The 25,015-nt window shown below is 42.6% G+C and overlaps 2 protein-coding genes across 6 annotated transcripts in view; both read right to left on the bottom strand.

The window, feature by feature from the left end:
* Positions 1–929: 929 nt before the first annotated feature.
* Positions 930–5,582, bottom strand: prdm12b (PR domain containing 12b). The gene is given in 6 exon segments (XM_035379934.1): positions 930–1,101; positions 1,103–1,478; positions 1,983–2,094; positions 2,680–2,835; positions 2,948–3,138; positions 5,059–5,582. Coding segments are annotated over 6 exon segments (1,125 nt in total). The 5' UTR covers positions 5,279–5,582; the 3' UTR covers positions 930–1,031.
* Positions 5,583–21,171: 15,589 nt separating this feature from the next.
* Positions 21,172–25,015, bottom strand: part of LOC118206596 (far upstream element-binding protein 3-like) — a 35,740-nt gene continuing 31,896 nt past the window's right edge. For all 5 annotated transcript variants that reach the window (XM_035379442.1, XM_035379446.1, XM_035379441.1 and 2 more), the window contains 2 exons: positions 23,592–23,722; positions 21,172–23,134 (listed from right to left, as the gene is read on the bottom strand). In XM_035379442.1, the coding sequence (XP_035235333.1) occupies positions 23,126–23,134; positions 23,592–23,722 (140 nt within the window). In that variant the 3' untranslated portion in view covers positions 21,172–23,125. The remainder of the gene's footprint in view (positions 23,135–23,591; positions 23,723–25,015) is intronic.

Genomic DNA, 25,015 nt, shown 5'->3' on the forward strand with positions numbered 1-25,015 from the left:
CGGTCACTCTGAGACACAGAGGAGCACATGGGAAGGCGGGACACTGGTAAAGCGCTTTCAGTTTTTTCTTTTTTACGTCAGTAGTCAGTGTTTGCAGTTGTGGTTGAATGAATGAAGTGTACGTGCACGTGCGAGATTTAAGACTGAGTGTTCGTGTTTGAGTGTGTGTGCATGTCTGCGCGATTGCCAGTGAGACGGTAAGCGTGTGTGTGTTTGTGTGAGTGTGAATGAGACAATGAGTGTGTGTGTGTTTGTGAGTGAGACAGTGAGTGTGTGTGTGTTTGTGTGAGTGTGATGAGACAATGAGTGTGTGTGTGTTTGTGAGTGAGACAGTGAGTGTGTGTGTGTTTGTGAGTGAGACAATGAGTGTGTGTACGGTTGTGTGAGTGAGACCGTGAATGTGTGCGTGGTTGTGTGAGTGTGATGAGACAATGAGTGTGTGTGTGTTTGTGAGTGAGACAGTGAGTGTGTGTGTGTGTTTGTGAGTGAGACAGTGAGTGTGTGTGCGGTTGTGTGAGGGAGACCGTAAGTGTGTGTTTGTGCGAGTGTGAATGAGACAGTGAGTGTGTGTGCGGTTGTGCTAGTGAGACCGTGAATGTGTGCGTGGTTGTGTGAGTGACACCGTAAGTGTGTGTTTGTGAGTGAGACAGTGAGTGTGTGTGTGTTTGTGCGAGTGTGAATGAGACAGTGAGTGTGTGTGTGTTTGTGAGTGAGACAGTGAGTGTGTGTGTGTTTGTGCGAGTGTGAATGAGACAGTGAGTGTGTGTGTGTTTGTGAGTGAGACAGTGAGTGTGTGTGTGTTTGTGAGTGAGACAGTGAGTGTGTGTGCGGTTGTGTGAGTGAGACAGTGAGTGTGTGTGCGGTAGTGCGAGTGACACCGTAAGTGTGTGTTTGTGCGAGTGTGAATGAGACAGTGAGTGTGTGTGCGATTGTGCGAGTGAGAGAGTGAGTGTGTGTGCGGTAGTGTGAGTGACACAGTGAGCGTGGGCATGGCTGTGTCTGCAGGAATGAGCGTGGGCACCCCCCCACCCTCACAGCACCATGGTGGGAATGTGGTGTACCAGGGAGGCGGGGTGCGGCACGGGGGTCATCTGAGGGGGGGGGCGGAGAGTGCGTCTGCAGCGCCACCACGGCGCCCGTGTTGGTGGGCCGGTGCCTGGCGCTCTTCTGGTGCGCCCGCAGGCCCGCCAGCTGAGAGTAGGCGCTCTGGCACACGTGGCACTTGTAGGGGCGCTCGCCGGTGTGCAGCCGGACGTGGTTGCGCAGCGTGGAGGACTGGCTGAAGCGCCGGTTGCAGAAGCGGCAGACGAAGGGCTTGTCCAGCGTGTGGATGCGCATGTGGGAGCGCAGGTTGCTGCGGGAGTTGAACCCGCGGTGGCAGATGACGCAGCGCATGCGGCTCGTGCTCGAGGAGGAGGAGGACGACGACGAGGAGGAGGAGGATGAGGACGAGGACCCGTCGCACAGGTGAAACTCGTCTGCGCGGGGAGACGAAAGGAACAGGAGGCGCACGCGTCAATGCATTGCCCCTGTGTCTGTTGGAGCCCTGACCGGCAAGCAAACGATCCCGACTGCTTGGAAGTCAGACCGTCGCTTCTTACACCACACGCGTGTCATATTCGAACATGCAGCAGGAACAGAAGAGTATTGCTCTCTTTTTCTTAAGTCCATCACTGCTGTAGGCCTACCACCTCCCAACCCCCCTTCAAGAGCACCCTGCATATAGACCCAAATCTGCCACCCACACACTTCAGGGTTCAGTGGTGAGTAAAGACGAAATGGCCCCCCTGACCAAAGGCAACTGTCCTTGCAGGGAACCCTCCCTTTAAACAAACTACAGCCCGCCTGTAAGACATCTTCTGGGCTCATGAATGAATGGACTAATGAACCCATTGTCACTCGAATGGCTCTGATTACAATCAACCCCTCCCTCTCTCCCTCTGTCCCTCCCTCCCTCCACTGCCCTCAGCAATGGGACTCACCAGTTTTTTTTTTCTGGTGCTCTTCCTCCATACCAGGGACCCCTGGAATCCCAAGGAATGTGTTATGGGAGTTTCCGTACCACACCAGCAGCTCCTGGTCTGGGGGAATAGTCTGTGGAAAATGATAAAAATATAATTATGTAAAATGTCAACTTAATGCAAACACTGTGAGCTCCATGATGCTCTAATCACCCCCAACTGAACAGGGGCAGACCTAGCCTGTCATGCATATGGGCCTGAGGTATAATGAGAAATACAACATCACGCTTATAAAACAACGTAAAGGAAAAGGGAGTCCATTTTAAATACATTTCAATGTCAACTCTGATTTAAAAATGTATATTTATTTTAAAAAATTAAACGCAAACGATAAACATTCTTTTAACAATGTTTTTCATGAATCAGGCCTAAGTTAGTGCCTATGTTTGGGTACTCAGGGGCCCCCAATGGCTGCTCACCCCCGCTAATTCCGCTTCTGCAACTGAACCATTGCATTTCCTAAGGTATTTACAAGCATTTCACAAGGTATCTGCCTAAACTTGTCAGAAGAAAATCATGTCAGACACAATTTGAAATAACACTGAAGGATTTTTTCTCTCTTTCCTTTTCAAAAAAATGCTCTTGATTTGGTCAGTCAGGGTATTGGGGTGTTAGGAATTAAAGTGTGGGGTTTTTGACGGCCCGCAGCTGCACTCACCTCCACCGCCTTGTAGAAGATGCTGCTCCCGATCTGCACAACTTCCAGGTTCTGCTCTTGCTCATTGCGTGCGCACTTGATATAAGTCATCCAGCTGCGATGATCTTCCTGGCTGGCATCGATGAAGTAGCGCACTGTCCCGTCCTCATTGAACACCTGCAAACACGTGGAGCCAACAGGGTCACAATTTTGTCTCTGGTTTGGCATGGATGGCAATAATCTGTCTCCTACCCCACCATTTCCTTGCGTGGTGCCTGGCCTCTCTTACCTCCCACATGAGATTGTTGTTTTTGAAGAGGTCCACGTGCTCCGGTGAGATTACTCTGCCGGTGAATGGACCCATCTCCGTGCCAGCCTTGATCCACGTTTTGGAGAAAATACCGAGTCCCTCCCCGGGGATGGAGCTCTGTGCAATGATAACTTCACTCGGCAGCACCAGACTCGACAGCTTCTGAACTTCTACAGAAAAAACGTGACGGCAAACAGGAAGAGGATTTAGGCAAAGCGTAGCAGAGCAAGTAAGCACCGCACGTGCGCTGGCAGGGCTTCGGCAAAGAAGCCCGATGAGGTTCGCAGGGATACGAACTCCACAGACAAAAAAACGAGTCATTTGAACGTTTACAGAGGAGGTGCGCATATGTCTCTATTTATTACTGCTTAATCGTAGGTGTATTCATATGTTATTAATTTATAAAACCTTGATTTTTGATTAGTGCATGCTTTGTTTCACAAAACAATGTTACACCTGTTTGCATAAACGATACAGCTGTATTTAAACTATTCTACAAAGTTGGGCAAACGGGCAACATATTCATTTTCAAACTCTGACAGTAGTCTATATTTATATCCTCGTGTGTTAGTGCTGAATTAACACTGAACATTTTCATGCGTATGCTAGTTTAGTGTACGAAAAATAGAGAAATATCGAATGACAAACTATCACAATTGAAATAAAGGCTATAATTATTAGTGACTCATAATCTGTAGAAAACAGTTGTAGTTCGTTTCAAATCGTTCAAAAATAGTTTTTTATATTGGTGTCTTACATGTACACACAATTTTGTAACTTAAGCAAAATAAAAGGAATACTAGCATGGTGCTGCCTCCCTTTTAAAACTAAAAGAAAATGTCTTAAATTTTCATTTATTTAATGTCAAAATCAATGGAATTGTATTTGCGACGTGAAAAGACGGCCCAGATAGGGGTTAAATGGCTCGCTATTATTCGAGTCCAGCAATTTGCCATGCTTTAGATGTGATATACATTCATTAAACTCGGCTGGAAAGAAACGGCTAATTCCAAATTCATTAGCCCTTTAAGAACTTTGTAGCAATAAATTTAGGGTGAATGAAATGAGGTCTTGTTTAAAAGGCCAAGGAATTTCTCTGACAAAAAAATGGAAAGGCGATTAGATGGTCGACACGGTGTGAATGGCAATAGAATTAGCCTTCACGGTGTATTAACGGAGGAACAGCAATCTTTTAAAGCGAGAGAATGCGAGAAGTGCAGGCGCGCCATAGCTGCCTAAGCACGGGAAAAGAGACTGTCCGGAATTTGATGAATGGGGGATAAAACCCGGGACATCTTAAAGAATGGGGGCTTTTCTCTCTCTATAGACCTCGGTTTAAGTGGAAACTTTCTCAGGTCAAGCGCAACGTTAACCAAATGAATTTAATACCCTTCTTCTTTAAGTCAGCAACAGTTACACGCCTAACAAGCTTCTAAATGCGAGGTCTCAATGTGCTAAATGGGTTAATGCGGTAAATGGGTGGAAATAAAAGAGAAAAGTGGGAAAGTAGTGGAGAACAGTAATGGGAAAGTCACGGGGACCTTGGGAAGAAATCTCAAACAGTGAATGTGCGTGAGTTTTAGCTTTTCGTTTATTTTGTCTGACAGTGGGAGTCGGTGAAACCCCAATGAAGTTTTACACCGTGCAGATTATAAAACCGCTCATTATTCAAAAGCTATTCTATCCACTTTTGGCGCCCTGAAAATTATAATATTTTAAACAGGAATGCGAAGAAATGAAAGACGTTCATTTAAATCGAACGGTAGACTCGCCGTAAATTCAATTTATTTGAAAGCGGCTTTTGCGTTGTTTTAATGCCGTTTATTATCCTACGTTGAAACTGAAACCCTTCGGTCAACAAATGCACTGCCTCTTATGATTTATACCCCGTATATTATTTCTGTGTACATTCAGTAGATCCAGTTTTTCTCGTACATGTTCGGCGTTTTAGTTTTTTGTCATATTTACACTGGAAATAAGGACAACATACAGGAAACAGAAATGACAGGCTGTATACGCATCCATAGAAATATATGAAACCCGTGTCTACAAGACCAGAGACAGAAGGCTAATGAAGTAGCACAACTCACCTCCCGAGAAGGACTGCGCGAGGACCTCTGCAGTGAAGGCGGTTTTCGGACTGACGCTATTGGCCTTTTCTTCGAAGAGATGCTCCCCCAGCACGTTCCTCCACCGGCCATAGAGAAAGCTGTGGAGAATGTCTGAGGTAATGATTTCAGACAGAGACAGACTCTGCTGTTTAAATCCAGACTTCAGTACCAAAGCTTCAGCGGGCAACACCGAACCCATTCTGCCACTAATTTCAGTCGCGTAACAGTAATTTTGCACTGGATAAAAATTAACGCAAAATTATCCTGTTCTGTATATTAATGTATTCATATAATTTATTTTAAACAAACAGAAAATGAAGTAATTTGGCAAATAAATATAACCTATATCGAGATATATTATGTGCTGCCAAATGGTATTCCTCCTTGGCAGACGACGGAGTTGAAAATGGTCCTCTTTTCAAAGTCTCGGTTCTCTTTATATGCGGCTGGTTTGACCCTCTCTAATTAGTTATTAATGACCCTCCCCTTGTGTTCTATAGACTTGTTCTACCAGAAAAAAGAGCCAAGCCTTTATTGAGTGGCCACTCCTTTGGGGACCGGCGGGTGTATGTGTGTGAGAGAGAAGGGGAGAGATAGAGGGTGTGTGTGTGTGTGTGTGTGTGTGTTTGGGGGGGGGGGGGGTTCGAGATACAACAACCACCTTTCCTCAATAATAACAAGCCCCGTCTCACCACGCGTTCACCAGCGTGGCAACTCCACCCGCGGTTGCCTTGGTTGGGAAATCTAATGCCTCCGTTCAGCGACTTAGCGCTTTTGGCAAAGGCAAAAGCCAAACTAACTAAAATCAAAACCAGCTCCCAGCATGAAAACAAACAAGTGGATTAATTTAGAATTAACTTAGTGTATCACAGTTCATTTTGCAGCTGGTACACAATACTATAGGCTGCATAGTCTCAGGTAAAAACGCCACACCATAATCTTTGAAAATAATTGTTAAGAATATATTACAGTTAGGTTATACAAAAGTTATGACGCCTCAACAATTCGCTTCGGCTTCCCATTAATATCAAATATCATATGTACAAGGATGTAAACGTTATTGCAGTATCAAAGAGTGATTTAAAATGAGTAAAAACATCGTTTTAACGTCTCAATTAGCGTGCCACATTTTACACTCACACTATACTTTTTAATAATATCAAATAACAAACAACACATAAATTCATCCTGTTCGAGGTAAAGATTAAACAAAGCGCAGAATATGGGTATATAAAATACATAATAATCAATTTTGGTTTCAGTCACAGGTGATCTGTATTATTGGGTCTGAAAGTCTCACATTGCATTAGCTATGTTTTACAGATCCGTGTGTAAACCGCAGGTATACTTTAAAACCTTACACGATGAGTAATTTTATATGCTGTCTGAATAAAACAGACCCGGAAAAATCTTCAGATTTTAAGATGTTGCAGTCCCATAAGTCCAACTCTTTCGTGTAGTATAATCAAGGACGTGCACAGATAATTATTAACATATATTAACACACACAGGACGACATTAGGCATTGGCTAATTACTTTGATTCTGTCCCAGTTTCGAATAAAGCAATTGTTGCTCACCGAGATAACATTGGAATCAAAAAGACCAATACTAAACTTCGCACGATTTCAGATTTGAAAAAGCCATTTATTAATGGTATAACCAGCCGAAATGAATACATGATAAATACATCACGCTATCAAAAAATGAAGTCCCGATGAACACAAAAAACATAAATATTGAATTATTTCTGATTGCTTCACAATAATAATTTATCTGCAGATTATATTTTAAGAGCCTAATTGATATTATTAAAAATATAAAGAACAAAACAGTTAGTTAATATAGCAGCAAGAAGCAAAACAAAATCATTATTCTATCGCCGAGTTTTGATATCGGTGTTTTATTTTTCCTGGCTTGCATGATGACTGGATTTTTTATTTTCTTTTTTGTCGGCAATGCCACGGACCGTAATATTAATATAGTACTTGGTAATAACAGGGTTAATAAAAGTAAAGATACGATTTTAATGTTTAATGTATTGTTTCGGGGCATGAAAATATGTAAAGCCGACTTGGCAAGGTATGCCTATTCTATTCCACCTATTTTTGTGGCACTAAGCGGTTTAATATTCATGGATGTTAATATAAAGCCTTCAGTATTGTGACTGTGTTTAGAGGTGTATATGGCCTTTTCTTTCAAATGCCACAGTTCTTTCTGTTTTCCTCTCTCTTTCTGAATTGATGGACTGGGAGTAAATGGGCAGTTTCCCCCCTTTTCCAGCAGAGAGAACATCTTTATTCCGTCCCAGGCTCGCGGGTTCCCTATTCAAACCCGTCCGAAATAATGTCAGGCGAAAGAAAAGTGCTGCAAATCAATCTTTCATGGTGTTTTTGAGGGCAATTTGACATCCATGCACTTCTCTTTTATTTTGGTAACTACAAGGGGATGGTCCGAAAATCTGGACAAGGTTGGGGTCTGACGAGCGGGGACAAGGAATGAAACGAAAGCGAAGAATGGGGCTCGAAGTGAAACGGGTCGCATGGAACGCGGTGACGACGGAAAATGAAGGTGAGTGACAGGGCACGAAAAAAGATTACAGCCCAACAGCTGCTTTTGGGGGGCTCGGGCTCCCCCCTCCTCCATTTTTCTTTTTTCAGAGGATTTTTTTCTTTCCTTCCTTGAATAGGATTTGCACACACTGAGATTGATTTATATTTATTGCAGTTAAACATTTATTGCACTGAAAGACGTTTCAACTTCGAAAAAGTAAGAGGCAGAAAGGGTTGACGAATGAAGGGGAGAGCGGTTGAAAGAAACGAGTTCTTTATTAGATAGGTATTAAATAAACCACATGCATAGAGAAACAGTGACCAAGTTTAATTTGATGTGCTTTAAGGTAATTAACCCATTTTCGCTCCAGGTGCTCTGGATACAGGCATTTCTACTGACCGAGAAAGACAAATTTTCTGAATAAATTCTCTGAATAAATGTGCACTTTTTAGTTGGTGTTAGTTTATAGACTATAGGTTTAAACCGCTGACTTCAAAATTCTTCGTTTTGTGTGCAAACTATTATATCAGTATAAAACAAAAAAGACATGATGACATAATGGTAATATAAAGCCACTGTGAAATAAGCTACATTTACTTAATGTAGGCCTATTTCTTTGAGAAATCGGCCTACATTCAGCAACACCATTCACCCCGATTTAATATGGGGTTCCGCGAAAAGGGGGGAAGTGAGCGCTTGGAATGAATATTATTCATCTCAAATTTAAAAATCAGGTTTGGCTGAAGCACCAGCTCCGGGGTTCAGCTCCATCCGTTGAACTCTGACCACTAAAGCGATATTATCTCAAGAGCAGCGAATCTATTTGCCTGTTTTACCGATTCTGTATTTGCAACAATTGATATTAAGTCTGAAAGAGCCGAATAATTTCTGAAAAAAATTTCATCATATCAGATATGCAAAAATTGTGTTTGAAATTAAAATTAAACTAAACTTATGGTCAACTGAACTAGCAACCGAAGCTGCGAACACACGCTTGTGATTCCTGGCTTTTATCTACATTTGTGCACAAAATAAAATAAATCATAAATAGTAGAATAGGTAAATCGTAGAAAGCGGTTGTTTAGATGCGCTGTACCAAGAAAGCTGGACCGATCACAAGCTTAACCATTTCTGTGGGAAAATAAAATCTAACTGAACCACAAAAACCGAGACCCACCAGGAGATCGATTTCAATTAACGACAATATACACTGCATAAAAGATGAAGTGCAATTTAAAATGTGCAAAAATAGAGGTAATAGTAACAAAATGAAAAGTTACCCCAGTGCGTAATTTATTTAACATTCATGGCTTTCTCCTCCTTTCCAGCGCGGTTCAGTTGCACAAAGAAGCAAGCTGTTTCGGGACCCTTTATAATAGGAGAAAGGAGACAAGAATCCCGGAATAATAGAGATCTGCAAATGTTTTTCAATAGATTTGACTCAATGAACAGTGGATTTTTCCAGGGTAAGAAAATAGGGGAGTTTGGCTGGAAAGCCGCGGCTGAATTTAATGGGGGCGAGGGAGAGAGAGATGGGTTTTTTATTTGGTAGGATAAAATTTAATTAGCTTAGTACAGCCCTTGAGAGACAAAAGGAACTCAATATGTACCCAATCTGAATCTCTTTGGGGAAACAGACTGCTGAAAGTCAAAAGAAATGCGAGGAGAAAGGCAAGCTTTTTCAACAGGGGGCAGAGAGAAAGAGGAGGACCGAGGGAGACGGCAGGTGACTGGCACGCGTAAAAACAAGGGGGACACTTTTGGCACAAGGCTGATTATTTGAAAGAGAAAGCGGGGAGACAAAATAGAGGTTTCTCCAGGTTTTGCCCACTTAGACCAGCTGAAGACGATGGGATGAAAAGACGGAAAGGGCTAGGAGAGGGTTCTAAAGCAAACAGAAGCCATTAAAACGCCGTTTGGGAAGGGTGCAACACTAGGGAAGTGGTTATGGGAATGTGCCCAAATGGTGGGCTTGAAATTGCCTGAAAAAAACCCTCCAATTTTGTCAACTATCTATACATATTCATAGTCTGCATGCATACAATTCTAAGCCTAGCACCAACTCATTGAGCATTAATTCCTGTAATTCACGTATATGGAAGGAGTAGGGTACATTTGCACAATTTCAATAACTCTGCTGGAGAGCGGTTTGCATCTTGTCATGTTCTACATTTTGCGTCATTATGGTGTTATGTGAAAACCGTCATTTCCCACAAAAATCGATCTACTTTGGCATAGTTTTTTATAAAGGATTCGCTTGGATGTGATTTCCAAATCAAACGCTTTCTGGAAAAAAACCAACATAAAGACCACTGAACCAAATGCGAAGTAATCTATGCGAGAGCACTACATGTTAGAATGTGAACAATGCTCACCTTTCGTTAGATAATATATTACTCACCCTTTTTAAGGAATATTTGAATCACATTTTTAAAATATAAAATTGTTCATTTGATGTGCTTTATATTAAGTTAAATACTTAGTGGTTCAAATCCAAAAAAAAAAAAAAACATTTAAAAGGCTCAGCAACAAACGCAACATCAAATAAGTTGGAAATAAGCGTACAAGGCATTTGATTAAGAGCGTCTGTAAGGGATGAAAATGTTTAGACACATTTTATTGCGTGAAGCAACGCACATTAAAGGCGGTGTGACTTTTACGAACCCCTCTATTGGTTAGATTAAATATGTAAGAGTTTCCCCATAAACGCGTTCGGGCTTCAAGAAGGTCAGATCTCACAAAGAGAGGCGAAGCGCAGTTCTTCTCTCGAGTGTGCATTTAATATCATGTTTTCTACCAGCGGGTTTACAGCATATGTCTGGAACCAAGTGTGTAAAGCAAGAACCGTCGGGAGTAAAGAAAACAAAGCCAACTTCGATTCTGAAGGACCCGTGTCCATGAATGACATGGTTAACAGCGGGGCAACCTTGTTTCGGGCTCTTCCACAGCACAAATTAGACGGATGTTTGACAGTGGAAAGAAATATTCATATTTAATATAGCTTTTGTATGGATTTAAGTAGTCGACACACAAGCGCGCGCACGCACATACAGGCATACACACGCACACACGGGTATTTGCTTCATGTTAGTGCATGATAAACCTACAATCTACCAAATATTGAATTTAAAAAAAATCAGCGTTCTAAAATTAAAAGAACAACGTTCGATGGTTTGAGGGGAAAGATCTGTTCACGAAGCCTTGACATTTACAATATTTAACTCCTTGGCAGTGAAATTCCATCTTTGGCGGATAGGTGGCAGGACGAAGGTAGGTTAGGCGTAGAACTGTTTCACCTGTTCTGTCTCTAAGCGTAACAATAGACATACTTTTCCTCCGTTGGTTGAAAACAGTCGGGCCATTTAATGAACGCATCTCGAGAATGTTTTTGAGGAAGATGTTTTTAATTAATTAGCCCTACGCAATGGTATACTAATTTTAATTTCAAATAAATATCTATTTTATCCGAACGTATAAAATAATAATAATTTCAGGAATGTTCTTAACCATTTTATATTTTCACCTAAAATTATCGACGAGATGCCACAATCTGCGACTCTAAATTGAACTTTGCAGTTATTCAGCATCCATTAAACAGCAATCACGCAACATATCGCGAACTCAAGTTTTCTTTCCGTCGACATCAATTCATTATTTAGAATTTATCCAGTTGTGAATAATGCTGAACTTTGTGATTGCTGTTATAGGCAGTTTGATTGTTTTAGCTCTTCTCATTTACTGTGCTACTTGGGCGTCACAGTTGACTGTAGTATTGTTTTATACAATGACACTCTGTTTCGATTATGCCACAGACGCTTTATGTACCAGTACTGCTGTTCATCAGGCTTTTTTATACACACTAATCTGTAAATCACTCTGGGGAAGAGTGTCTTTACATGTAAATGAGGAGTGGTAATGATCGTGAGCGCACTTACATTTCATTTCAGTGGAGAGACATGAGAGTTATCATTTGTATGTGTATTTGTGTGTACCTGCAATAATACACATGCGTACCTGCATGTGTATTAATGTAATATTCAATGTTCAGGATTACATGCACCCGTTGTCTCAGGCCAATCATTTGGATAAAACTCTAATAATACTTACAGTTGAATGAAGTATTGATTTAGATGCTATCCTATTATTTTATGCTTAGACTCACATTATATGGATGGCATGTGAAAGCTACAGCTACCACACAGTTGCACTTTGCCAAATTCACAAAACACATTCAGCCATGTTAACAGATAAAGACCTGCGCCCCAACGCACACGCGCACACACGCACACACACACACACACACACGCACACACATTATTTGTCACCAATACAGGAAAAATAGTGGTCATGGAATTGTTTTTAGGGGGGCTGGTTTACCAGGACCTGAGAAGTGCACTTTAGGTCATTAAAAAGAGATTAAAGTGGATATCACAGCAGTTATCCGCAGATCATGCACTTACCAGCTGGAAGGGAGAAAGACTGGGTGCAGCGTGGCAGCATGGGGATCACCATGACGGGGCAGGGGGACAGCGCATCAAAGTGGCCGAGGGGAGCCGGGGTCACATAATGGGGATGGGGGTTTCAACACAGGGAAGTAAAGCTAAAAGGAGAGAACGATCACAACCTTGGATTCTTGGTTTCAGGTTATGTCATGAATGGAGTAAAGATGTACCTTATCAAATTGACTTCACGGGAGCCAGGACACACAACACTGCTGCTGCATGCAGTCACAGGAAATGGAGAGCGGGGGATTGTTGGTGGCACTACCGGCAACACTGTTGCCACGTTGCACCAATCGCTTTATGGCAACTCCAGAATCAGGCGTAGTAGCAGCTTGCCTTATTATGCTTAATCCAAGATGTTTTGTTTCAGCATTTAGGGTCAAAATGCTGGTGCCATGTTTCCTAATGCACCGTAGGTTCATCATATCTGCGAGGTCGGGGGTGTGGGGAGGGCTCACAACACAGTGAAGACTAACCAGTGATGGGGATACCCAAGTCCAAGGCTAATCCTGACATTCTGTCGGACACCCCAGGTTCGGAACTGATTCACTCCCTTCCAGGCATGTTCCCAGCCCACTTAATCCAGAATCCTGACTCAACCACCCGAGGCCTGCTGGGAGTCGCCTCTGCTGGTCCTTAAACATCTTAAGATGTCTCCAGACCTCCAGACACCTCTGTTCTTTTCATCCACGGAGCAAAACTGCATCCTCTCTCCAGCACATCCTGACTGGGTCTCCCTCTTTCGAACGGACTTTTTTGCCGGCACCGCACGGAGGCACGTTCCATCAGCATACGCAAGCATGTGGAAAGAGTTTAAAGAGATGTTGGATCCCGAAGCTGGGAGAGGTTTTAAACGCGAGGTGAACGGCCATCCATTGTGCTGCTGGTGCTTCAGGGCGCGAGCGGGGAGAGAGGAGTTATTGTCCACAGCAACCCAAGTGGATGAACAAAGTTACTGAGTTTCCTATAAAGTAACGGCCCAGAGAACACGCAACGACAGAGTACAATGGCAGCTGGACAGCGACGGACCATATTGTTCACTTAATTTTTTTCCATTGTTCGCTTTTCATTCAGCATTCGCTTTTCAGCCTCGGCACTTCAATGCAATTGCAAGTCACCTCTGACTCTCACGTCTCACTTAATTTTTTTTATACTTATGTTACATACAGATGCATAAATAAATGCCCCCTCCCAGGCTCCTGATTGTGTTTAAAAATACACACCCTTCTACCTGGCTGGCAGTTTGAGACAGGTGAAGACAGCCCTTCCTGTACCCCCTATCCCTCCATCCCTCCTTTCCCCTCTCAGCCCCAGTGCTTACACAGGCTAATTAAAACCTATCATGAAGGTTTAATGGTGTTTCACTAATTGATATGGTTAGTAAATAGGGCTCTAATGAGGCTCATTGAGTGGTTGCACCGCATCTCATTATTTCTGACTAGCAGAGTCGGGGCCCCCCTAACACGGCGCGGGGACGGCGCCGCCGGTGCCGTAAGGGGTAAATGCTCTGAATAAATGGGTCTTTAAAGGCGAATCAGTGAAGCTGCGTTAGCGATTTGTCACAGGGCACATACGGGAAGCAGCCTGGCGGCACGCGCCCGGGTGAGGCGGGCCGGACTCTGCAGCCGGAAAAAAGTTGGCAGCTCAGGACCTCCGGTTTGGTCACCCGTGATGCGAGGAACTTTAAACGTGCGCTGCGTTTCTGAAACATCAGCTGCGCAAAAGAACAGTGCTGCATGTAAAATATGAGCCCGGCGTGCCGCTGGATGAACAACAGCGCTGAATAATAAATGAAAATAAATATTACTGTTCCTCCCATCTGCCCACACAAAAACACACGTAAATATGAAATGGAGCTGCAGTGACAATGTCAACTTTTCCATCGTGATCGATACGTTACCGTGCTCTGTGCATTACCGTGCTTGATGCATTACCGTGCTCTGTGCATTACCGTGCTTGATGCATTACCGTGCTCTGTGCATTACCGTGCTTGATGCATTACCGTGCTCTGTGCATTATTGTGCTCTGTGTATTACCGTGCTCTGTGCATTATTGTGCTCTGTGTATTACCGTGCTCTGTGCATTATTGTGCTCTGTGTATTACCGTGCTCTGTGCATTATTGTGCTCTGTGCATTACCGTGCTTGATGCATTACCGTGCTCTGTGCATTATTGTGCTTGATGTATTACCGTGCTCTGTGCATCATTGTGCTCTGTGTATTACCGTGCTCTGTGCATTATTGTGCTCTGTGTATTACCGTGCTCTGTGCATTATTGTGCTCTGTGTATTACCGTGCTCTGTGCATTATTGTGCTCTGTGTATTACCGTGCTCTGTGCATTATTGTGCTCTGTGTGTTACTGTGCTCTGTGCATTATTGTGCTCTGTGTATTGCCGTGCTCTGTGCATTACCGTGCTCTGTGCATTATTGTGCTCTGTGTATTGCCGTGCTCTGTGCATTACCGTGCTCTGTGCATCATTGTGCTCTGTGTATTACCGTGCTCTGTGCATTATTGTGCTCTGTGTATTACCGTGCTCTGTGCATTATTGTGCTCTGTGTATTACTGTGCTCTGTGCATTATTGTGCTCTGTGTATTGCTGTGCCCTGTGCATTACTGTGCTCTGTGCATTATTGTGCTCTGTGTATTACTGTGCTCTGTGCATTATTGTGCTCTGTGTATTACTGTGCTCTATGCATTACTGTGCTCTGTGCATTACTGTGCTCTGTGCATTACCATGCTATGTGCATTGTAGACATTAAACAGGAAAACGTCCACTAGGCTATGCAAACCTTTAAATGGTTTTTCTAATTATAAGTGAGACAGGACATTACATTTGAGCTGCCTTTAAAAGCAGTGGTTTATTCCTACTCAATTTTCTTAATCTGTTTTTAAGTGTTACATATAACATCTCATTAGGTCTTTCATGTGAACAGTAATGGGACTTAAATCCACATTTGACGGACGGCAGATCATTGCTTCAGAATGAATATCTAAAATTGCAACCACCCCACCCCACCTCCTAACACAGCCCTTCACACATGTTACAATCATATTTTCAAAAGCAACATTACAAGACACTCTTATGTACTGCAGATGTTGGATCTTATCTGGCCAGTATATAAAATCACCCATGGTAATATAAAATTAAAAAATGAAATGGGGATTAAACACACACACACACACACACACACACTCAAACACACGCGCATACAAATGTGCACACACACACCCACACGTGCACATACTCACAAACACACTCACAGCCACCCACACACCTACACAAACACACACACATACACCCACACATACACACACCCGCACACCCACACACACACACACACACACAGAAACAAGTGGTGGATTTGAAAACAGCTGCAGCCTGTAACGGCAGGAGGCAGGCAGCAGCGCTGCAGAGAGCGCGCGGGCGGCCGCCGCCCCTCCCCGCGAACGTAAACATTTTAAATGACAACGCTCAATAACGTCGGATTTGGCTAAGTCCTCCCGACGGGATTTCACGGGGAGAAGAGCCGAGGAGGAGGAAACGGGAGCGCCGTCGAGAAAACTGCAGATTCTCCACGGGGGGGGGGGAGGGGGAGGAGGGGAGGAGAAGAAGAACAAGAAGAAGGAGAAAATTCTCGAGAACAAGACAATCCGCACCGTCACTGATAACATGGGATTCTCACTGAAATATTACGGGAGGGGGGGGGCCCTAACCCGCTGCCCTTTCAGAAGCGGCCTTTGGAAGCGCGGAGGCTGAATGGTGGCGTTTCAGACGGGCCGCTGGAGAGCCGGCGGGGCTTCCCCAGACTGCCCGGGGGCTTCCCTCTGGTCAGAGTTTTTCGGGCGGCGCCGACGCCGACGCCGGTGTTGTCAGGGGTTTAAAGAGCGCGCTGACTGTGGAAGTGGCCCGTGCATTCCAGCCATTGTGATTTCACAGACGGGCTTCACAGGTCGGGGATGAAACGGACCCGCGCCGGACTGCACACGTCCTTCCCTGAATGGCCGAGGCGGCAGATTACAATCACAGGTTTCAAAACCTGCGGAAAAAAAAAAGCCAAATAATGGAAGGTGACATAACAGTAGGAGGGGAAAATTAATTAATTTCAGGGATTTTAAAAGCAAGGTGCCATTCTTCAGGAAATTAATTAAAGCATTTAAGCACACAACTCCAAAATAAGAAGTCAAGGAGTGAATATTCAAAAGTGGCAACAGCCAATTAAGAAACTCACATCTGAAATTGTACTATTCACTGAGATCAGAACACTGAGATTTTCTCTGACTGTGAGTGCATCACTGGACAAATGCATCAAGCATCGGCATCCACCAATGCTGGGAATACAAGAAAAAAGTATTTTCCCCCCTCCAAACCGACACGGACACAGAAATGCACGTAAAGGGCCATTTGCGCAAACGCTTCTGGGGTGAGTCGCCATCAACAGAGAGAGCGAACGCTGCGTACCCCAGAGAGGCCGACAAGGCTCACCAGGGCAGGCCAAGAGCTTTCATCCCCCCTTCCCGAATAGAGGATACAGAGAACCCCCGCGGCTCTCCGTCAATACCGATGGGGGAGGGGGGGGGGGGCGTGGGGCAGTGCCCTGACAAGTGACTGACAGCCAGAACAATAGGACGGCCCCAATTCCAATCTCTCTGCGGCTCATGGTCACCTGCGCGAGTGGCGGGCTGGCGGCAGGGTGGAGTGGAGGGGGGTGCGCCCGGATCACGGAGGCGAACAGTAACAAAACCGTCAAAAATCCAAGTTGGCTCAGAGTCACCCCCCCCTTCCTTCCGCCACCCTCAAAAATCAATGGCGGGATCAGAGCGGGTAAAACGGCGCGTCTCTACCCCCGAATCCGGTCACGCACCTGAGGACCTCCTGCGCAGCCCTCCCACGGACGAGGGCCGCTCACTCAGCCAGACGCGCCGACTTCCTGGAGCTCTCTGCCCGTTTTAAATATCCGGAGCGCCTGAAATAACGGAGGCCGAGGCTGCTCCTTTTCCTTTTCAGTGATGCGTACCAGTTTACACGAGGATCACAGTCATTACTATTCCATTTATATGGGAGAGACAATATATCTGTTGCTGCATCGACGATGCTTTATTAGGATTTCGTTTCCACCGATTTTTGCATCTTTGAAAAAAATAGTATCAACACTGCCGTTCAATTATCTTTATTGTATTGACTTTATTGCGGGTCACTCTGGATAAGTGCCAGTGGTAAAAGTAATTAAAGGACAATTCCATTTCACTTCATTTCATGTCAGTTAATAGTGCATACCTATGAGATGCTTTTTAGTTCCAATACAAAAATGACATTCTTTGTTTTTGAGAAATGCAATTTACCTTGTTAAAATGATAAAGATTATGAAATGTGAGGTAAGGTGCTATGCTATCAATCAATTTATTGGCCATGCTTAATTTGGCAAGTGTGATAATCATGAAACTAGTCAGTGTAAAGACAATGTCTTCCTTTCCTGTTCATGGTCCGTCACTGCATCCTAGAGAGCTAAGCAGGGCAGATCTAAAAGAGCAAGCAAAGGAAGGGTAGGCACAAGAATAGCCACTTCTGCATTTTAACCAGATAGCACCTATCTGAGTATGACTATGGCTCCTGTGACCAGTGTTATTTCCAGTCATTTACAGCATTCAAACAAGTTCTCCTATTAAAATGGCCAAGGGTTGAAAATCCGAAAGAAAGCAATGTAAACAAAGTGGTACAACAAAGTTAGATTTATCTTTAAAAAGGCTTTATTTACGCGCACAGGTACACAGGCACATGTAGCACACATATGTGCAGACATAACTTTGGTAGACAATAGTATTTTTATGAATACTATTATAAACTTGCAGCCTATTATTGGTTGTAATCAGTTTCCAAGGAAATTAACTGAAGTTTATTTACCATCAGCCAACAATGATACATAGCTACAGTAAAGCCTTCCAGCTTTGACTGTTCTCTGAAGCTTATGCAGATTGCGTTCCTTTCAAGTTTTTTGTGTGAAAACCTCCTAAAGCATTTGTGACATCTGGTTGAAATGTGGAAGTACCCAGAGTTGGACTTCTATTGAAAATTCAGATTCTAAGACAGTTCATAAAAATGTACATGCCAAATGACAACATGGACATTTTAGTTTGCAATGTATAAATGTATCTGCAGGCTGTAGTCTGCTCGGGGAATTTAGTGGACTTAGAAACTTCATGTTGTGAAACACCAGAAATAATGGTTTTAAAATGGAAGCAATACAGTAGCATAGGACAAAGATGATCAGATATATCAATAGGCTGCCTCCATTTGAAACTAATGACGAGAGGAAGGGCTCTCCAATGCAGAGCAGCTCTTTTCAAATACAGAATATCATTTACAAAAGTACATGCCATTATAAAATGTAAAATTCAAAGCGACATACATTGAATGCATGCATGTTTCAGTATATGTCGTACCCTGGGATCAAACCCACAACCTTTGCATTGTTAATCATTGTCCTACTGAGCCATAGGACTACTGAATGTCTTACTGAGTGTTACTCTAACATTTGGATAGATTGGAATAATATTTATTTTGGGATAACAGGTATGCTATGATATCTCAAATTAAATGCCCTGTGTCTATTTGAGTTCACCTGACAAATGTAAGCTGTAAATACTAATCTATATTTGTAAATATACACATGCAAGCTAGCAAGCAACACAGTGTATTTTGATATTATAAACAATATGGTAGCTAGAAAGGTATTGGCCAACAGTTGTTTAAAACGGACGTTTGATTGAGAACCCACTGTTTCCACCCTCTGTACTGCCCGTTCACTGTAAGCATCCGGACATTACTGTGTAGAGGGTTCAAATTTGACTGTATATTTTCCCTTCTGTAAGCGTCCTAACTGGAAATGCAATGACATATATGACATTGCACAGGAATATCCACAGCACTATGCCAGCGTTCAGCAAAAACAAAGCTCTTAATCTTAAGTCATTCAGTCAGTTAAAGTAACTTCCTGTATGATTGTCAAACCTGTCTACTACAGAAATATGTACAATAGAACACCAGATCCTGTTGCTAGCATCGTAAAAATACATTTTTAAGAAAATATTTATTTAAATTTAAAATGTATGCTTCGTTTAGACTGAGAGCAAATTTGCCAACCTTTGATAAGGGTGGAAAAAATACATAAACTCTCATTAAAAAGAAAATGGCATTTGCAGCCTCGTTCGCGCTAACAGTAAACCCTGCAAACCACTGTCTGTAGGCTACTGCCTTAAATTCCTCCTCGGCTTTTGTGAAGAGATGTCGCTGGACGATCTCTGTACCGGAAGCCATTCAATGACACTCAACTTTCTTTCATTTTATCTAAGAAAATAATGTAAACTTATCACAGTTAATGGTTGGAAATGTCCCGCTTTACTAGAGCTTCAATGCAAGTGAATAATGTTTTAATATCATCTGCTGGCTACACAGGCTATTCACCTGCTCAAATCTGGCACCTGGCGCTGACCATGGTTTTGAAAGCACTTGGAAGCTACAGAAATAAACCGCAGGGATGGACACTGAATAAGCTACCCTATAGATAAGGAAACAGCAGAAGCACAGATTTTCAAGGGCCATAATGATTTTTGCGGACATTTCAACAAAATACAAATGCCTTAGTGATATGCGTGTGTTTTGTGTGTGCGCGAGCCTATTGTATTTGGGTTGAGGGGTGAGGCCAACTTTACAAACCTATTTAAAGACCAGACAGTCGTCTGCGTGTGTTTGCTATTTCTTTTCATAAAAAGAGGACATACCCACTAAGTGCACTGTGAAGTGAGCTCAGAAAATGAGCACTCCCTCATTCTGGTCTGGTAAAATACGGGATGGTCATTTTTTTAAGTAGACTATTTTAAAGGCAACTTCGGCTCTTTAGAGAGCTTCCGATTACCCATAGACGCATTGGCGTTCTAGGATACCGGCATTTCTTAATCGCTTGACGCAATTTCATCAACAAAATAGCCTATGGATGCAATACAAGACCTTGAAAGGGTAGAACACACACAAGCGCACACACACGTACCTATAAAATCACTTCAAAAAAACGCTAAAAGCAAAGGAGCCCACCCATTAAATACTTAATCTTTAATATGCGGTCGGGCGCCTCGCGGATGGAGACAATGCACGCGGGCTGAACTGTATTTACAATTTCACTTAAGAAGACACTTCCTCTGCCGATATTGCTGCTTTTATGACTTCTGGCACCGTTTGCCTACACTCACTACTCAATTAGGGGGACACCTCCAGTTCATTATGGAATAATTACTCATTGGCTATTGATGCCAAATGCTGTTTTGGCACCAGCCGCTTTACGTCGATTAGAGCAACACAAGCCCAATATTGTCGCTCCAGCAATTCCCACTCGGACTCGTTCCCCTCAGCCCTGTCCCGAGTGTTCCTTTCTCTTCCTACCACTGACTTTTTAAATGCCCACTTAGAGCTCCCATTTCTCAACATTAATTTTCAGTGTCGGTCATTTGATGTGTAATTACCGGAAGGCTTTAAAGAGGCTGACGTCTTTTCTGCGTTCAACAGACAAACGTGCACACGTGGGACCCTCTCATGAAGGCGTACGGGATGCAATAAAAGCAAAAGTGAGCACACATACGCACATCAATGCGCAAACTGATCTCCTGGATCGTTTTCAAATTTCCAGTAGTCTACTGTACCAAAACATATGCTATATAACCAAAATATCAAGTTCTACATTAATGCAGGATATATGACCGTGGGAGGTATAAACCAAACCCTGACAGAAACGACAGTAAAATAACATCAGAAGTAAAGGATATTGAGCAAAACATGCTTGATTCCAGGTGCTTAGTTGGTAGCCAGGAATGTCAAAGATCAGACTTAAGTTACAGCCAGATCCTGCGAACCCGCGTGGTTATCAGCCCAGCACAGCCATCCCAGGATATTTTTGTTCCAAACTGCATTTCTGAACTTCTTCCAACAGCTTCTGACACGTTTGTACACCTAAGCACATATGTCTGTGGATGGGAAAAACCAATCTTGCATAAAGATGACAACAGTTCATTTTTAATTTTGGAATTTAGGATTTTAATCTCATGAGGGTACACAGCAAAAAATGAAAACTTGAGGGGGGGAAAGAGAGATAAATCTATCAGACTTCAGACCGGTGCAGTTAACCTTACAATGTTACAAAAATAAAGATTCTTTACTTTTACCACAAGAGATTTGTGGTTAATTTATTACAGAGTGTGAAATGGCAAAGAAAGAGTAAAAATTCACTAGAGAGAATATATACTTTCTATATATAACATTATATATAAGATATATAACTTCTATATATTGTATATATAGATTGCATGGTGTGTCTAATGACAGGGCTCTGAAAGGTAGATCTAGGTTTAAGAGAACTGCAAATAAAAGCAAACATTTGAAATTGGAATGTGCTAAAAAAAAAAAAAAAAGAAAAGAAAAACTGCCCCAAACATAACACAAAACCCCCACTTCATTTCAACTGAAAGACAAATTACTCAACCTTTTTAATACATGGTTATCTGTACACATGAGGAAAAATAAAATACTAAAGTTAAACATTTTGAAATTATAATATCCCTTTTCATTAGGCAATGCAGTTAATAATACTATAATCATTTTGTAACTAATCAATCATACATATATTAGCTTACACATAATAGAAAGAAAAAAAACCCAATGAATTAAAAAGTTATTAGCATTTGCAAGAGTCCACAGTGTATACTGTCTGGGGTGTTGGGGAGCTCGTTGGTACCAAATAAGAAACAACGTATCTTTCAATACTTAAAATATAAAAGCTACAATTAATTACACAGGATTGAATAAAGGCTTAGCAGTCTTGAATTGTCAAAATACAGAGCGCACATAAAAATCTCTTCTCAAAATTTTGCCTGCAGCAAGATGCAACATCAGATTTCAAATTACACATTCACTATCATTGAACATTTTTCAGTATGAAAACAGAAAACAGAACAGGGATAGTTTTCCTGTGAAAATGATGTAAAAAACATCAGATATAATTATATATATTTTAAATAAACTATTTAGTCAAGTATCTGAACATACACACATAGTTTAACAAGATAGCAAAGACATTAACTCACAATATGCAACACCCCCCTACCCATATTAGATCACTGTAATAAAAAATAATTTTATTACATCTTCAATTGCCTAAAAAAAACATGATTTCATTCCAAGACCTACAGGTTAAACATTTGTCAAAATATTATAGAGTTCATCTTTGTTTCAAGAAAAGGAAATTGGATATTGCACCTTTTTAAACCAGAATACAATACAGTGACATTGAAATAGAATACTACACATAACAGGAATTAAATTAGTAATTGACTGCCATTTGCTGAAAACCACTCCCGGTATTTTGTAACAAAATAATACGTTTCCCCGTAACATGATATCACAGTTTCATCTCACAGAATTAAAAAATGTTTCATGTAAAAATGAAAATAAGGAAAAGAGCAGACATTACACATTAAAAATTTTTTTTTCATTGACAAACAGAAAACCATTTAAAAAAAATACTCAAGACTGCTAAGCCCATAATCACGACTTTATTGCGACAGAACTACAAAAAATAGATTATATTGCATTTGGTTGAAATGTTACAACTCCGGGGTATGTTTTGTAATTTTAATATTGATTTAAAAAAAAAAAGGACAAAAAAAGAAAAGAAAAAAAAAGATTCTCTCAAGCCCCAAGAAATCCCAGAAATTGTCCATTCAAATATAAGGGTATCCACACTTTTGTTTTAGTAACAATTAAATGTTCCTGATTTAGAAATTCATTCTTTTTCTTTTGAATTGTACAAGTAATTCTACAGCTAGTGTTTCGCTCTAAGAAAAAAAATTAAGTCTTCAAGACATTGCAAATCTATAAACCTGTTATAAAAGGTTCGTTTCCACACTCTCTCTCCCCCGCATTCCAAAATCGTCAACTGAAGGAAATCCATTCTAATGTTCCTGTAAGAAAACACGGTGGGCCAGTTAGAAATTCTGTGCAAAACAGAACTTGTCCTTTACACTGTTAAAACTGTGGTAAGAGGGTCCCCACAAAAAGAATCTAAAGGGGAGTCGATCTATCATGTGTAGACAAACATTCATTTTCATATTGTGGAAAAAATTAGTTTTCAGTGCATACAATAGTCTGTGCAAAAAGCATACGTGACCACAGGCAGATTCAATTTGCCCTTCAATTCCAACTGTCAAAAGCAGAGGCGATACACAGCTCCAGGCTCCAAACAACCTAGAACTTACCTGGCTCTTACCTAAAACAAGCACTGCACCCTTCCCTCCCGTTTTGACCCCCCCCACCCCCCGCCCCACCACCTCCTCACTTATGAATCTAGGCAGAGACAGAGCGGTGGGGAAGGGGTGGAGGTGGAGGTGGTGCGGTGCGGTGCGGTACGGGCGCCGGTACCTGAAGGCCGGGGGCCTGGGTCTGCTGTGTGCCCTGTCCGTAGTACGCCCCCTGCTGGCGGTAATACTCGGCCCAGGCGGCGCTGTAGTCCGGAGGGGAGCTCTGCTGGGAGGTGGGTCCAGCGGCTTGGCCTTACGGGGTAAAAATAAAAAACAAAAAAAAAACATTTAAATAGAGAAGCGAAAGTAAGGGGCTATCAAACGGGGGAAATGTCAATTTAATTTAAAATCTGACCACACGAGGGAAAATCGGTTTTCAACCACAGGTATGCATATCCCCCCCAACAACCCCCCCACCACCTGCTGCAGGGGGTGCTCGGATTTAAATGGTCACTGAAGATAATAAACATGGAGGTCCTTCCTATCATGCGAGGACTCGCCAGAGCGGAAGCAGGAAAGGGAGCCCTTGCAGAACAAATAAACATTACATTTCCAAGCCAGGAAGGAAAAAAAAAAAAAAACAACAGAAACCCTTACAACCGTGAACCGATTCCACGTGAAAAGGACGCTCGTTCCTGAACGCCGGCCCGAGAGCAGCAGAACCTATCGATTTTAACGTTTAAACTGCAAACGCCATCGCGGCCGCAGCCCGCGATATGTTTGTCATTACACAATGTGACGTGAAATTGATGAGGTCACACTGTGTGACTTTGGTCACCCTATAATTACCCGCTCGCCGCTTTACTCTCGTCACGTCTGGTAACAAAGCTGGACAAAATGTTTTGCTCAGTCGTACATTACAGTGATCATTTTTTTCATTTTATTTTTTAAAATCACCCATGAGAATAACTGTAAGTACCACAAGACATCCAGTTCACGCCAGAAAGCTAGCTGCAACAACTGATACTGGTTTACATTCGTTGCCCTGCATCAAGGACTAGATGCAAAAAAATTTATTTTACTGCAATGATAATATGTAATAAATTACCAGGTAAAACGTTATGTAATAAAGTAGGCTACACTTTCGTGGTAGATTCCCTTATCCAGGGCAACAAACCGACTGGATATTTTTCACATTAGCTGTAAACTGGATATTTGAATGGAAATATCTTACAGAAGAGACAGTGGCAGTGGAATCGAAAGGGCACAAAACAACGAGGCCTGTTCTTGAGTTTTGTTTAACATTTTACGTTCGGAGTGAAAGAGAGGGGCACTTTTTTTTTGCGTCGGCCGTGACAGACCGCACGCAGTCGTCCAAGCTGACGTTCGGGGCCCGCTGGACGGCCGAGCGAACGTGAGGAAGACTCCGAGGCCCTCGGGGGAACGTTACGCCCTGACCGCTGCGCCGCACTGCGGCGCGTACAGCACGAATGACGGACAGAGGGGAGCCGCGTCTCCCAGCAAACCTACTCTGTGTCTCGCAGTACTCCCACCAGGCCTTGCTCTAGCAGGGGCCAATGCTCCGGGCTTGGCTTCTGCTGGCCT

The sequence above is a fragment of the Anguilla anguilla genome, chromosome 10 (assembly GCF_013347855.1).
Source record: "Anguilla anguilla isolate fAngAng1 chromosome 10, fAngAng1.pri, whole genome shotgun sequence".
In the NCBI taxonomy this organism is placed as follows: domain Eukaryota; kingdom Metazoa; phylum Chordata; class Actinopteri; order Anguilliformes; family Anguillidae; genus Anguilla; species Anguilla anguilla.